Source organism: Bipolaris sorokiniana (assembly GCF_000338995.1).
Source record: "Bipolaris sorokiniana ND90Pr unplaced genomic scaffold COCSAscaffold_1, whole genome shotgun sequence".
Taxonomy (NCBI): domain Eukaryota; kingdom Fungi; phylum Ascomycota; class Dothideomycetes; order Pleosporales; family Pleosporaceae; genus Bipolaris; species Bipolaris sorokiniana.
Window position 1 is genome coordinate 2,710,083 of NW_006911895.1, and position 13,377 is coordinate 2,723,459.

The 13,377-nt window shown below is 51.9% G+C and overlaps 6 protein-coding genes across 6 annotated transcripts; all 6 read right to left on the reverse strand.

The window, feature by feature from the left end:
- Positions 1-16: 16 nt before the first annotated feature.
- Positions 17-2,075, reverse strand: COCSADRAFT_107000 (uncharacterized protein). The gene has a single exon (XM_007696914.1). The coding sequence runs from the start codon at positions 1,617-1,619 to the stop codon at positions 162-164; it is 1,458 nt and encodes a 485-aa protein (XP_007695104.1). The 5' UTR covers positions 1,620-2,075; the 3' UTR covers positions 17-161.
- Positions 2,076-2,609: 534 nt separating this feature from the next.
- Positions 2,610-3,694, reverse strand: COCSADRAFT_215175 (uncharacterized protein). Its single transcript, XM_007696915.1, has 2 exons — positions 3,191-3,694; positions 2,610-3,133 (listed from the first exon to the last, which is right to left on the reverse strand). The coding sequence occupies exons 1-2, from the start codon at positions 3,583-3,585 to the stop codon at positions 2,698-2,700; spliced, it is 831 nt and encodes a 276-aa protein (XP_007695105.1). The 5' UTR covers positions 3,586-3,694; the 3' UTR covers positions 2,610-2,697.
- Positions 3,695-4,979: 1,285 nt separating this feature from the next.
- COCSADRAFT_32570 (uncharacterized protein) lies at positions 4,980-6,304 on the reverse strand. Its single transcript, XM_007696137.1, has 3 exons — positions 6,006-6,304; positions 5,580-5,918; positions 4,980-5,516 (listed from the first exon to the last, which is right to left on the reverse strand). Exons 1-3 carry the CDS (start codon positions 6,229-6,231, stop codon positions 5,284-5,286), a joined length of 798 nt encoding a protein of 265 aa, XP_007694327.1. The 5' UTR covers positions 6,232-6,304; the 3' UTR covers positions 4,980-5,283.
- A 183-nt stretch (positions 6,305-6,487) lies between these two features.
- On the reverse strand, positions 6,488-8,539 carry COCSADRAFT_32571 (uncharacterized protein). The gene is made up of 5 exons (XM_007696138.1): positions 8,242-8,539; positions 8,036-8,134; positions 7,906-7,976; positions 7,224-7,853; positions 6,488-7,166 (listed from the first exon to the last, which is right to left on the reverse strand). The coding sequence occupies exons 1-5, from the start codon at positions 8,417-8,419 to the stop codon at positions 6,687-6,689; spliced, it is 1,458 nt and encodes a 485-aa protein (XP_007694328.1). The 5' UTR covers positions 8,420-8,539; the 3' UTR covers positions 6,488-6,686.
- A 1,009-nt stretch (positions 8,540-9,548) lies between these two features.
- Positions 9,549-11,273, reverse strand: COCSADRAFT_195645 (uncharacterized protein). Its single transcript, XM_007696916.1, has 3 exons — positions 11,083-11,273; positions 10,771-11,034; positions 9,549-10,721 (listed from the first exon to the last, which is right to left on the reverse strand). Exons 1-3 carry the CDS (start codon positions 11,173-11,175, stop codon positions 9,693-9,695), a joined length of 1,386 nt encoding a protein of 461 aa, XP_007695106.1. The 5' UTR covers positions 11,176-11,273; the 3' UTR covers positions 9,549-9,692.
- Positions 11,274-11,585: 312 nt separating this feature from the next.
- COCSADRAFT_215240 (uncharacterized protein) lies at positions 11,586-12,076 on the reverse strand. The gene is made up of 2 exons (XM_007696917.1): positions 11,797-12,076; positions 11,586-11,744 (listed from the first exon to the last, which is right to left on the reverse strand). The coding sequence occupies exons 1-2, from the start codon at positions 12,063-12,065 to the stop codon at positions 11,735-11,737; spliced, it is 279 nt and encodes a 92-aa protein (XP_007695107.1). The 5' UTR covers positions 12,066-12,076; the 3' UTR covers positions 11,586-11,734.
- Between the last annotated feature and the right edge of the window lie 1,301 nt (positions 12,077-13,377).

Here is a 13,377-nt window from a genome sequence, read left to right on the forward strand (position 1 = left end):
AAACCCCCCCCCCCCCCCCCCAAAAAAAAAAGAATCAAAAAGATTGCCCCAAAATATATTGTCCAGTCCCTCCAAATACACGTGTTTTGTTTTCCTCCTTTTCCACTTCCTCATCAAACAGACGTGAGATCAACCCAAAAAAGTCCGGCAGCAAAACCTCATCACCACCCCCCAATAAACGACAGAAAACTGTCCACCATAGTAATCCAATCTTGTCCATTCAGCGTGCCCGCCCTCCTCTTCTCCCAAAGCCCTTCAACCATCTTACTAAGAAACACCCTTGCCTTCTCCCCTGCCTCACTCGTACCATCATTCCTTACAAGCTGCACCATGCCCCCCGCATGCTTCTCACTAAGATCAATCTTGAAACTCGCATCGCCATCCGGCGGACAATACAGCTCCTCTCGCGATCCCGCCGCTGGCCCAATAATCCCCGGTGCAAGTTGTACCAGATGCCCGTGAATCAGCACGCTCTGCCCGTGGCTCTTCTTGGGCTTGAACAGCGAGCCCCGCACAGATAAAGCGATGAGACGGAGAAGCCCCGCGCCTTCTCCAAGCCGAATAATCCAGTCCCGGAAGGCTTCGTACATCATTCGGAATTCCACTTTGATTACCCAGAGATTGTAGCTGTAGAATATCGCTAGCGCTTCTGAGCGCACAAGCCGGGATACCGAGGCGAGCGGGTGTTGCATCTCGCCATTAAATGTCGAGATACAGTATACGAGCGGTTTATCGACGACGAGGTTTTCGCAGCAGCGGTAGATTTGGTGTCGGATTTCGGGGGGTAGGCTAATAAAGGTAAGAGGATCGTGCGTGGTTTCGGTGGGCAGCGGTTGCCCGATATCGGTCGGGGTTGTTTGGATGTCTTCAGCGGGTTCGACGTCTTCTGCAGTTTCTATGTTTTCGGCGGGTTCAATGTTCTCGATATTCTCAATATGGACTGTTTCCGACTTATCCTTGTGCATCGCAACATGTGCCGCCCACTCCGCCTGCAGTACGCTGGCACCATCAAACTGCGTGCGGTTGACGCTGTTGTTTCTCGAATGCGGGGGTGATAGTGCATAGTCTTCCATGTGCTCGTCGTCTGGTCTCTCTTCCGCATACAGCCGCAGCCCTTCGAGGCGCGTGGCCTCGGGTAAACCCAGCGCACTGTATCCAAGTGAATGGTCGGGCGTTGAGGGGACAGACGTTGCCCGGCTTTCCAGACCATGGTCGTCATCAACCTCGCTCCCATCGCCCAGCCCGTCCGTGCCATCCGAACCCGTGTCCGTGTCCGAGTCCATGTCAACGTCGGCGTGCTCGTCATGGCACAGTCGGTACCGCGGAATCTTTTGCGGTAGCTGCTGTGAGGGCGAGCTGGGCGAGGGCAGCTGGGTAGCGGATCGTTTGCTCGATGTGCGTACAATGGTGCCGTTGGGGCCCATCTTCCTCCCTCTCCGCTGCTCGGGTGCGCCATCATCGCCGCTGGCGCTCAATTCGGACGCGGCGTCACAGTATCCACAGGGCGGCGTTTGGACGTTGGTATCAAGAGACTGGAGCTTGGGCGAGCGCGCCTTCATGGCTTCGGCGTCGTCGGGTGGTGTTTGGCCCGTAACTGAGTACCTGCGTTGGGTGACCATGATGAGAAAAACAGAACAAGAAGAAGCAGCGATAGAGGAAGGTGAAAGCAGGCTGATAGGGGCGCGATAAGTGAATGGTACGTGGGATGCAACGGCAGGCTCCAGCAAAGTCTTTCGCTAGGCGTGAGCTGGCAAAGCGGACGATTGGCTTCAGCAGGCCGTCGACGCGTTGCTGGGCGAGACTTGCGGGGTGCGTTAGGTAGCGTTGCGGATGCGGACCGAGTGGGGAGACACCACTTTTTTTATCGATTAGGCGGATTCGGGATGAAAGGGTAAGAATTGGGGATGGATCACGGGGGGTGATGGGATGCAAGGCTACGTAGGCGAAAGCAAAAGTCTGCAATGGTGCAACAGTGCAGCAGGCGTACAATGAGCGCAGGCAGCGGACGAACAGCGATAGTGTGGACGAGGGGGGGGAACAATCAGGGAGCGAGGAGATGAAGACGCGACAGGTTTGGCAACTGGGTCAGCGATACCGTCGGCAGTGCGTGTTTCATGACACCGCAATTTGTCGTGAAGCCTGCCAGCACTGCCACTACCAAGCTCCACCGCTAATCTCTCGTGTAATCTTCTTACCCTTCTTTGCTTTTGCTATGATAAGCCATGGACCCCAGCACCACGTGCTACTTACATATTACGATCCGCGTCAGCGACTACATATTCGGGGCATTTCATCTCAACTCACAACCCCCACTTCCGGCTTCATGCTCGACTCCCATTGCGAGGCTGCCACACAATTGCTGCTGAAACGCCTCATGCTCACACCATTCGACTATGCCAATACACTTGTCGCGTCAAGAGCCTTCAATTTATCTCTTACAACGTCATCACTCACAATAAGTAACAGTCGGGGGAGCTACAAGCATTGTGTCACCACTTTGTTTCCTTGTACCCCACAGTAACGAGTGTGATCTAAGTTATGTATGAAAAGAAATCCGTGCAAAAAACCACTAGGTAGGCCCTGTTGAAGGACACTGCAACAAGCCAGCATCTCCTCGCTTGTACCTTACCCCCAAAGTTACCTGTTGAACCGGTGCTTTACTATTCACGATCAATCCTATCTCACCAACTAACTACCTTACATTCCACTCTTCTTCTCTTCCGTCATCTGGGGCTCTCTAACCATGATATCCATGGGAATGTTCTTTCCACCCCTCTGAAGGTTGACCCTTCTTGTTACTTGGAAGCCAAACTTGCGGTAGATCGCGGGGTTGGCCTCGTTACTCGACTCCAAGTAACACGGCCTGCCCTCACGATCCGCCAGCTTCGTGACATGCTCAATGAGCTTGCGAGCATGGCCCTTTCCACGGCCACTAGGCCTAGTGCCAATGTATACCAAGTACCAAGCCTCGAGTTCTCGATCGCCGAGCGTGGTATGCATCGTGTCGTGGAGTAGAGGGATGAACTCGCCAAAGAAGCGACGCCTGCCTTCGGCCGAGAGGCGGAAGTTCAGACGCCACATGCCAGAGCGGAATACGGTGGGATAGTCATCTATGTTCTGGCCTGGCGGCATCCTATAGAATGTATGTAAGCCTGATGATTCTTGCATGGTACTAATGTTAAAAACTTACCACAGCGCAACTGCTTCAAAGTCTCCGACCGTAGTCACCATTCCCTTGAGGATGTGAGCATACGTGATGTATTCGAGAATCTCGACATGCAAAGCAAACTTTCGCTCTTCAGTCCAGTGTGCAAGGTCAGGTACATCGACAAAGTACCTGACTACCTCATCCTGGTTAAAGGCCTCGGCCAGACAATGAGCAGCTTGCTTGTACTCGGCAAGGGTCACGACACGGACATCATGCGTAAGCGGAGGCAAGGCAGGAGTTGTGGGCTTTTGCTTCATAATCTTGATGCTAGCAGGGACTTCATTGGCCCTGATCGTGGCAGACTTCAAGTTGGAAGATTTTGCTTCTCCTGCAAAACTACAGCCAACTGGCGTAATGGGCGACAAGGTTTTCGCCATGATTGCGGTTTCGTTGGTAAGCTTCTACTAGTATTCAAATGGGATCTGCCGCTTCGTTTGGTAATTGGGACAGTCGTGGAATAAGCCACCGTGAAGTGTTCCCCGCAGGGCTAGTTATCAGGCTCGTCGAAAGGTTGGTTAGTCACTTGAACCACAGTGTGTCTAGAAAGAAACCTTGAGTTCAAACAACGCTACTAGATGGATACAATTAGTCTGGTTGTGGTTGATATGGGTCTTCATGGGCTGAGCAGGAGCCTTGACCGTAGATTGCCTGCCATTATGGTATACCTTTTCTCGACTTCCTAGCTCGTGTTTATGTATGGGCAGGACGATTTAAATCTCCTGTATGGACTTTGGAAAGCTGCGATCTCGAGACAGTTTCGACTCGAGATGGGTAGCGTAGAGAGGTAAAAGCTTGACGCAGATCAACCGACATCAATGGGTGAGGCTCGATGAGCTCCCTTTTGAATTCAGTGTTGCTGGTAGAAAGGGGACCCGAGCGACGGGATCTTCCTGTACCGATAGTATACGTGTTGAGTTATCGATGTATCAAGCCCGTGTACGTGGACTGGTGCCCGTTGATGTATGGCTGGCCCAAGGCGTGCAAGTTGCTTTTTACTCGTTGAGGGGGCTGTCACAAGAGCACTGACAGCACAGCTGTACGATGCTTGGCCAACGTCGAGCCGCAGCAGCAGTGTGTCGTGAGGATGTCCGGTTGCAGCCGAATGCGTGTATCGTGGGGGTATTGCAGTAGTCACTAAGGCGTGTTTGACGTGAGATGACGAGCAATGGTTGACTTGCTCCAGTGGTAGTAGACGTAATGCCTCTTTAACAAGAGCCAGAGATGGAGGGACATCAGCATACTGATATAGTTTGACGGCTACCTCCGTCTGTGCAGCACCCCAGCATCCTCGGGTGGAGGCCAAGGTCATGCTTCACATATGCCGAGCAACATCTAGTCATTACGGAACCATCTGCCTGGCTACTAGGCGTCTTTCCCGTTATCATTCGTCTTGTGACCTCAGCTGCATGTCGGCCCGATGCGGCTCAACGTGTGCACTATTCGTACATGTATTTGCTCATTCTCATTGCTTTGCTTTGTTATTTACTTGCGATCAGCGGCGGAATGAGGAGGGCAAGTGATGTGGCATTAACAGTGGCGTATGTACTGTGAGCATCTGTGGGGATGAAGAGAAAGCATGGTAGCGCTGACCTCGGCTGGACCTCCCGGAGTAGGCAACTCCAGAGCCATGATCCAGCCCGGTAGATCATCGAAACTCTCCATTACCCTATACCCAGCATTTCAACGCAAGATCAGACTCGTATCGGCATAGATTAGGCTGCCAGTCATTCTGCTAGGCAAAGCTAAGTAGCCAGAAGCGCTGCTAGTGGCTGGTTAACTACGACCAAGCTTGCGACGACACAATGATAAGAGAGGGGTAGTAGATGCTGATGTACGCACGATAAAGCCAGATGAATAATTGGCGTGGGGTCTGTTCAAACCATTGATGACAGGGATATTATCGGAAACTTGATATCTATAGGGGCCGAGCCTGCATGCATGCGCCGCCTCACTTCGGAACCCGGCGTGGTCTAACGCGGAACCCTAGATTCGACACGGACGATTGGTCTCGGAGTTTGTAGCTGTGCTCACTTGCAATACTGCCTACTTCGCAGGGCGCAGTCCTCCACTGCCTTTTACATACGCCGAATCTCCGTCTCTCCCATATACTTCTCTAGCCCAGAGTCGAGGTGATTCCACCACTCGAACAACATGCTCTCACAGATGAGCTTGAACCATGGTGTAAACTTGAGCGACTTGTCCTGGAACATGGTCTTTAGGTCCTCTTGGGACACCCATTTTGAATCCCGGACTTCGTTGGGGTTGATGTCGAGGTCAACATCGGCCTTCATAAACAGGATGTAGTCAACTAAAACGGTTGTGAGTACTCGTCCACGACACCGTTGTGCCCCTTGACATCAGAAGAACTTACTCTCATGCTCGCCCCACACGCCGTCACTAGGCGACTTGTAGTGTATCCGCGTAAGAAACTTGAAGTCATCAATGGGCACCTGCTCAGACTTGATACCAAGCTCGTGGTCGAGCTTGCGTACTGCTGCGCGACGCACACCCTGAATCGACTCTTCAAGTCCGACACCCGTCTCTCCAGGTATGCCTAGCGGGTGTGAGCAGCATGTGTTTGTCCACATGTCCGGGAACGTGATTTTTTCGGTCGCACGTTGCTGTAGGAGTAGACGGTTTTTGGAATCGAAAAGGAAGACGGAGAATGCGCGATGGAGGAGGCCTTTGTCGATATTCTCCATGAGATGACCTGTCCATATCAGCACCGCTCATAGTTACACAGTTGGTCGTTCTCGGTCGCCTTGCACCTTGGGCTATGCTGTGCGCAAACACTTACACAGTTTCTTGGTCGCGCTACCAATGGGCAAGTCGTCGTTGTCCAAGACAATGCACACCTCGTCCATCAGCCGTATCTGCTCCTCATCGTAGCCTTGCAGCGCATTGTCATTTGTGGCAGAGTTGTGCGATCCTCCGATGAGGGAAGTGTTTACTTCGGGAAATAGGCGCAGGACATTTTCTGCAGTAATCACGGGGTGCTGAGTGACCGTCTCGACAGTGCTCATGATTGCGATCTGGGGTGAGTAAAAACAATGAGGATTGAGACGTGGCGATTGATCCCCGAAAGTTGAGAGAGGGGCAGTATAGGACCACCTAAGAAAGCGCGCGCCTCAGGGTCCAAACTCACGTGCCCATCTTCGCCGCGGCAGTGACTTGTGGTTGGTCCGTTGGTCAGTCGGTATTTTGCTCGATTCGGTCAGTCGGTACTTTGCTCGATCCAGTCAGTCGGTCAACGCACAACTTGGTATAGATAAATACAAATACGGTCTGGTCTTAACATTGCTCATTGCTCATCATTTCTATATATCCTGCCAGCCGCCCATAGGCCTATCAGCAGGTATCATAAAACTAAAAAACTCTGTAACTTTTCCGTGGCCGGAACAAACGTAAAACCGCTCCAGAAAGACGACTGCTAGAAACGACTAACTCCAGATATCCTATATATACAAACGACTCGTACTTATGATACGGTCACGGTCTTGTTCTTCTTAGCAGCAGGTACCTCAGCCTGTGCATCTGCAGTCGCCTCGAGCTCCCTCTTCTCGTTGACACTGTTCAGCTCGGCCTCGACCTGGGCGAATTTGGCCTTCTCCTCCTCTGTCATACCGGGCAGAAGTGGCACTTCCTCGGTAGCATGGAGGTTGTTGTGGTAAGTACGGATGATGGAGTCAGTGTCGTCTAGCGCAATCTTGCGGATGTCGGCAATGGCCTTGATCTTAGCAGTGCACTCCTTGTATTGTGCCTCAGTCATCTGCAGACCAAGCTGCTCGGCACGGCTCTTGATCGCATTCCATCCCGTAAGCCTGCTGGCAAAGTGCACGTAGCGGGACATGCCGAAATCCTGAGGGTTGATAATTTCGTATGTCGAGGGGTTGTTCAGGATGGCCTTGGCGTGAATACCAGCCTTGTGGGTGAAGGCGCAGAATCCAGTAATGTAGTTCTGAGATACGAGTTAGTGGTGTGTCCAGATTACTTCTACTTTGGAGAGTGTACTTACGTTGAAAGGAATGTTGACTTCAACGAGATCGGCAACCAGATCCTCTACCTCCTTGAGCGCCTTGATGTTGTACTTGCTGGTGACGTATTCGCGGTCGGCCACAATCATGCGGGCCATCAGGCCTCCAAGGGGAGTAATGCCGTTGCGCTCGCCAATGCCAAGCACAGAGGTGTCAATGTGCGTAGCTCCTGCCTCCAGCGCGCAGAATGCGTTGGCAATAGCACAGCCAGAGTCATTGTGGAAATGTGTCTCAATGTCGCAGGAAACGACGCCACGCAGAGTGCGGACCAAGTCGTACACTTGACGGGGAGATGCGCAGCCAACGGTGTCGGCAATACCAACACGGTCAACGCCAACCTTGTCGACGGCACTGTAGATGGAGAGAAGATCCACAAGGTCTGATCGGAACGAGTCCTCGGAGCTAAAGCGGATCTCCTTGCCCTTGCTCTTGACAAACTCAATAACCTCAAGTGCCGTGTTCTTGATGTATGTCATATCCTTGCCGTGACTGTGCTCGCGGAGGTATGCTGAGGTTCCAATGACGACATCGAGACCGTCGACACCCGTCTCGACAGCGATTCTCGCATCATCCATGTGGCATCGTACGTGGGTGAGGATCTTGGCTTTCAACTGCAAAATTATCAGCGTGCGACCTCGCTACCAGACTATATGTAAAACGTACTCCAAGCTTGCATAGAGCCTCGCAGTCCTTTCTTGACTGTTCAGAAGCAGCGGGACTGGTAACTTCGATGTCTGGAATTTGATTAGCCTGGGAAATTCTGCAGGCCAAGTGCCGCGGAGTAATTTCTTACAGTCAACACCAAAGTTGTCGAGGGCTTTGGCAATCTTGATCTTGGCTTCGAGGTCGAAGTAGGCATTGGCAAACTGCTCTCCCTCTCTCAGTGTGCTCTCTATGCGAATAAAGTCAGTTGTGCTCTGGTATAATGCTCAATTGCAAAACTTCAAATATTGACGCCCGCACATCGGGTGGCGGTGAAGGTTGGCATTCTGAACGCACCGATAATCTTGAATCGCCCAACATTTGACAGGAAGTCGCCAACAGGCTGGTAGGGACTCCTGTGTGATGGATGAGGGTTCTGCTTGGTCTGGACACCAGTGAAGCCTTCCTTGCTGCGAGGTGCATCATTGGTGCCGTTGGCATGGCCGTTGGTGGTTTCTTCTGTGGGAGGGCACATTTTGAAAATTGAAGTGTGTTGTAGAGTGTTGGAACAGTGGTGGGCGAAGAGCAGTATTTGAAGGACGGGCAGCTGCTCCCAAGGTGAGTCAATGACAAAAATCTGCTGCGCTGAGCGATGATGAAAAGTGTCAGAGCCGGGATCGGGCCTGTAGCTGTGCTAGGCCGGCTTCGCTGATGATGTGGGGTTGAGCGACCAACGGGAGCACTCCCCTTTGATGCACGGGAAGCGGAGTACAGCCATTTTTTTCCCGCTCCCAGTCTATCCCATGCTCCACAAACCTGGAGAAATTAGACCAAGACTCCAAATGTGGTTTCCGCAGGTGAGTCAAGCAATAGGGCTCTGGCAATTTGCAATCTACCCTGACTGAACGCTCTCTCTCTCATGTTTGGGCACTGGTCTGCTCGCTGGCCCCTCGCCCACGCGGTATACCAAGCAAGACGCAACAATTATCTATCTTCTCGGCTGTCCTGGTCTTTGCGAGTGTATACGCTATGCCAGGCATGTGCAACTCGATGCGAAGCAACAAATCACACGTCGCTTCCTGAAGATTACCATGCATAAGGGCTCGTCTAAACACTCCGAATTACACCGCCACACCATTAACTACCACAGTTCCGATTCCACTACCCTACTTGGATCCACTTTGGACAAAGGAGCACATGTGACATCAAGGGTCGCCCGTTCCAGCGAGGACTCTATTCGCATGCTACAAGGCATGCAAGCTTTGAATGGTTCATGCATTAACATTTGTGCATCAATCAAATATGTGAAATTTTGGATATAATCTTCCTATCCAAATGACTCAGAGTGCAACTCGACGTTTTGGGTGTGACAAGAAATTTAATATCGATGTAGCACAACACGCCTGATCCCTCACCCGCTATATTTTTCCTGGGCAGACCCTAAAGACACTTATACCTTCCGGCTAGCCGGTGGCTCAACACGCAAGCTGGTGGGGATACAGACCGCTGCTTGCAAGGTGGCACCAAGTCTTTGATTGATGTCTTCATGGCCTGTCGCCGCCCCGCCTGCAGAACTAGACCCAGGGATGTGTTGTCTATCTATCCTTTTTGCTAACCATGGAACTGGGCGGTGAGAGGCAGTGGCTCACGACAAGTGTGTAAAAGTCTAACAACTGTGATTAAAACATAACTACGTGGTATCACATCCTAGTGCCCTAGATTGCCTCATGGTATCTGAACAGAAGCAAAGTGCCCCCAAACGCCCCGCCTGACCAAAAAAAGTATCATCTATCCCCCAAAGAAGACAACTATATATTCTGCTCCATCTCTGTAATGTAGAGCTTGATGTGACTCTCCATCTTGAGATACTCGTCGTGAGCAGAGTGAACCTCGTTCTCAATGTTGTCTTTGAGCTCGGCCATCTTCTTCTCGGTCTGTTCAATACGGACTCTCCGCCGCTCCATCTCTCGCCCCTTCTCGCCACGCTCTTCGGTAAGCTTGGCGTGAGTATCTCGAAGCTCCTCCATACGTCTGCGCGCACGCTCTGCCTCTTCATCGCCTTTGGCCTTGAGCTTGTCTGTGCGGGCATTGATATTACCCAATTGCTTTTGCAATAGGCGTTCTTGTCGCTCGACGTCGCGCACATTGTTGCTCCGGTCGGCAAGCGCATCTCGGTGTCTTGATGCCTTTGCTAGCTCCTCTTCTTCTCGCGCGAGATCGGCTTGTACATCGGTAAGCAACCGCGTGCATGAAGTAACGTCGGTAGCGACAACAGCGAACGAATCGGTCGAGGTCTGAAGGGCACGAGCACGGCGGTCTAACATGTCAATCTGTGTCTTGTCGCCGGTGAGTCGATCGCTCAGGTCGCGCAATGAGTCTTCAAGAGCTGTTGGGCTCTGCTGAGTGTATGGCTTCAGTTTCAGCACCTCACGCTGAACATTCTCCTTGTTTTCGACTTTTTGCTGAAGCAGCTTCTTCAGCCTGTCTTGCTCCATCTTGGCACGCTCCAGCTTCTCCGCTACTGCCTCTTGCCCCCTCTTCAATTCTAGCAGTCGGCTCTTCAGCTCGTTATTGCGCTTCTCCTTCTCCTGCATCAGCCTTTGGGTAGCGGCACGGTTGCGCTCGAGATCGGCCAGTTGCATTTCCTTGGCTTGCTTGTCGTTGTACAGCTGTTCGATTCGTAGTTTAGTGCGTTCGGCCTTGTTGAAATGTTCGTCGATGATTTCGGTTTGAGATTCGCGGAAGCGGATAAAGTTGATCATGTACGAAAATATCTTAACAAGGCGGCCATGAGTGGGCTTGTATAGATCGTTGAAAGTAAAATCATGAATTCCACACTAGATTTGTTAGTAAAGGTCCATCCGAACACTTCCGAATGGCACTCACCTCACGCAATAGTTTTCGTAGAATGACAAAGAAGCCCATCAAATCTCTGGTATCGCTAGTGTAGAGTCGCTCTGCGTCCCCTCCGCACATGTCTTCGGCAGCGGCGCGCATCGCTGGCGCAACAACTTCGCGAGTCGTGTTCATCAGCAGTTCGGCCAGCCATTCGAAAACTTTCTGGATGATCTGGGGGTTGGGCTTCTGTAGGTCCGATACGGTGAACTGGATGCCGATATCTGAAATACAGCCTGCGATCTCGTTGTCCGGCTAGACTGGTCAGCATCTCTTCGACTCAAAGGGTGTCTGTCGGCATACCAAGGTCATGAAAGCGTCATGTTCGTTGACTGGGGGTGCGCGCTGATTGTGTTGAGTGGTGCGCGCCATGCTCATACGCCCGTTGTAAGACATGGTGGTGTTCTAGGCGACTACAGCCAGGTATTAATGTATTGGTTGAATATTGCTGGATTTGGTTATCAGGACTGCGGGGTGATGATGGTGTAATGTGGATGGGCGGTGTTTGTTTACTTACGCAGTGGAGCGCTTTGTTGGCAAGGCACGAGAGACCCTGTCTTTTCCGAATCGGGACAAGCAGAACAGCACACGGATCCGCTCCAATAGCTCATCCGCAATCAGACATGGACCACAGACGGCAGGTTGTTCCACTGCTTACGCTGCTTTCACATGCTTGTGAGCTATTGGTATGTACGCAGTACTGTTTTCTGTGCTCACATGATCTCCCAACAATGTCACGTGCATTCTCTTTCCAAGCACTGATACTCCAAGCCGTCTCACCAATATGGGCGGCTTTTGTATTGCATGCTAACTCTAGCATTCAGATGGTGGATGAAACAACTGTCATACTGGTAACGGGTTCTCTGTGACTATATCAAGCAACGTCCACTATGGGCTATGACTCCTGTTTGGGCAATCATGAGCTCTCTTATGTCTCCTTTGCTCACAGACAATATCAAACAGTGCTAGAGTGCCTTCAGTCTTGTATACAGCAAGACGTGTTGTACATGTGTTTACCTATTGCTGGTTTCTGAATGCACCTGAAAAGGTGAGGCAACTCTCTGTAGTCTACTCCACTTGAGTACAAGCCGTTCAAACACTAAGGCAGTGGGGGCGAGGAGTTGAAGTAAAAAGAGAAAGATGCTCGAGTTCTCAAGGTCACATCGGCGGCATGCATAGGTCGATTGAATCATGCCGTCGTACATACATAGATGGGTAGGTGGCATTTGGTGGGCCTCTGGTCTGGTTTGTATTTGCCTAGCAGTCCGTAGCTGGTAGGCGTACATGCATACTCGGGTATGAGGTACCGTTGGACGGAACGCTCCTTCCGACGCAGCCAGCACTAGCAACGTGACGCGGAACCAAAGTGCGAGAAAAAGAAACGACATCAAAACAAAACAATTCTGTTGCCTAGGTGTAGGAGTAATGCACTCGCGGTGGTGCGTTGGCTGTGTGGAGGATTGCGACCGGACATGCAGCAGCTTGGGGTTAGTGAGCACAGTGTTTATTGGGAGCATGGCTTTGCATGAATTGAATGACACTCAGGACAACCAATGTATCCAAGTCACTGGGAGCAAATCCCCGAGATGCAGTGTTGTAATTTTGCGCGAGGCGAGGGAGGTTATGCTTCTCCGACGCACGCCAATATTGGCTTGCTGTTGTGGCAGCTGTTATACGTCAGGCTTGAGCAAAAGTAGTAAGTATGCTTGCACGACTACGAAGCATTGGATCATAGATCCAACTAAGGAAAGAACGAGCCAGGATTAGTAACAATAGTAAGCAACAGGGCAAGACGAAAAAGATGCCATAGTTTTTGGGGATCCGTTGCTGCGTCTATGCGTTAGCTGGGGTTGTATGCCCGAGATACTTCCAACCCTAGTGGAGACGGGAGGAGGGCTGGAAACGGGCGGCCATGCGGTGGAGGTGCCATGAACAGGATGGTCGGTCGAGCCCGAGTAATGGCTTGTCATCATGCATCGCCCCCTCCCCCAGCCGTTCGGCTTAGTTGTAGGTGTAGTAGGCAAGAGGGAAAGTAAGTTCAGACTTGTGGCTAGGGGCCAAACTCTGGAGCGAGGTTTGGTGGATGGATGCACAGTGGTATTGGATCATGCGCCTCGCAGGCGTGGCGGAAAGCAGCAAGCGAGGCAAAAATTGACGTAGGTGTGACAGTTGGCGTTCCCTGTATGTCGTCCGTACTTGCATGGTTCGTATTGGCGTTGGCAATGAGCCAACTGCGGGCCGCCGAGAAAGCGGAAGCCGGGACTGCACAAGTCAGGTAATACCACAGTGTGCATTTGAAACGTCAGCCTGCCACGCCTTGAACGTTTCACGCGACCTCGAGGCAGAGGCGAGGAGGCTTGGTGGGCGCCGATAGGTCTTTGCAGCAGTAGAGGATGGGCACACGCACAAGACGGAAAAAGCAGGCGCCAGCGATGCGCAGCCGTTTGGGCCGGCGGGCGACGGTTGTGGTCTTGGGGGGCCGGAGCAGGGAAGGCCCTTACAGCGGGTGCGAAGGAATGCGCATGGTTGAGAGACGGGTACCTGAGTTGCAACGAGGCACACAACGTCGCTGTCGATGGACTTGCAGGTGGGTGGGCT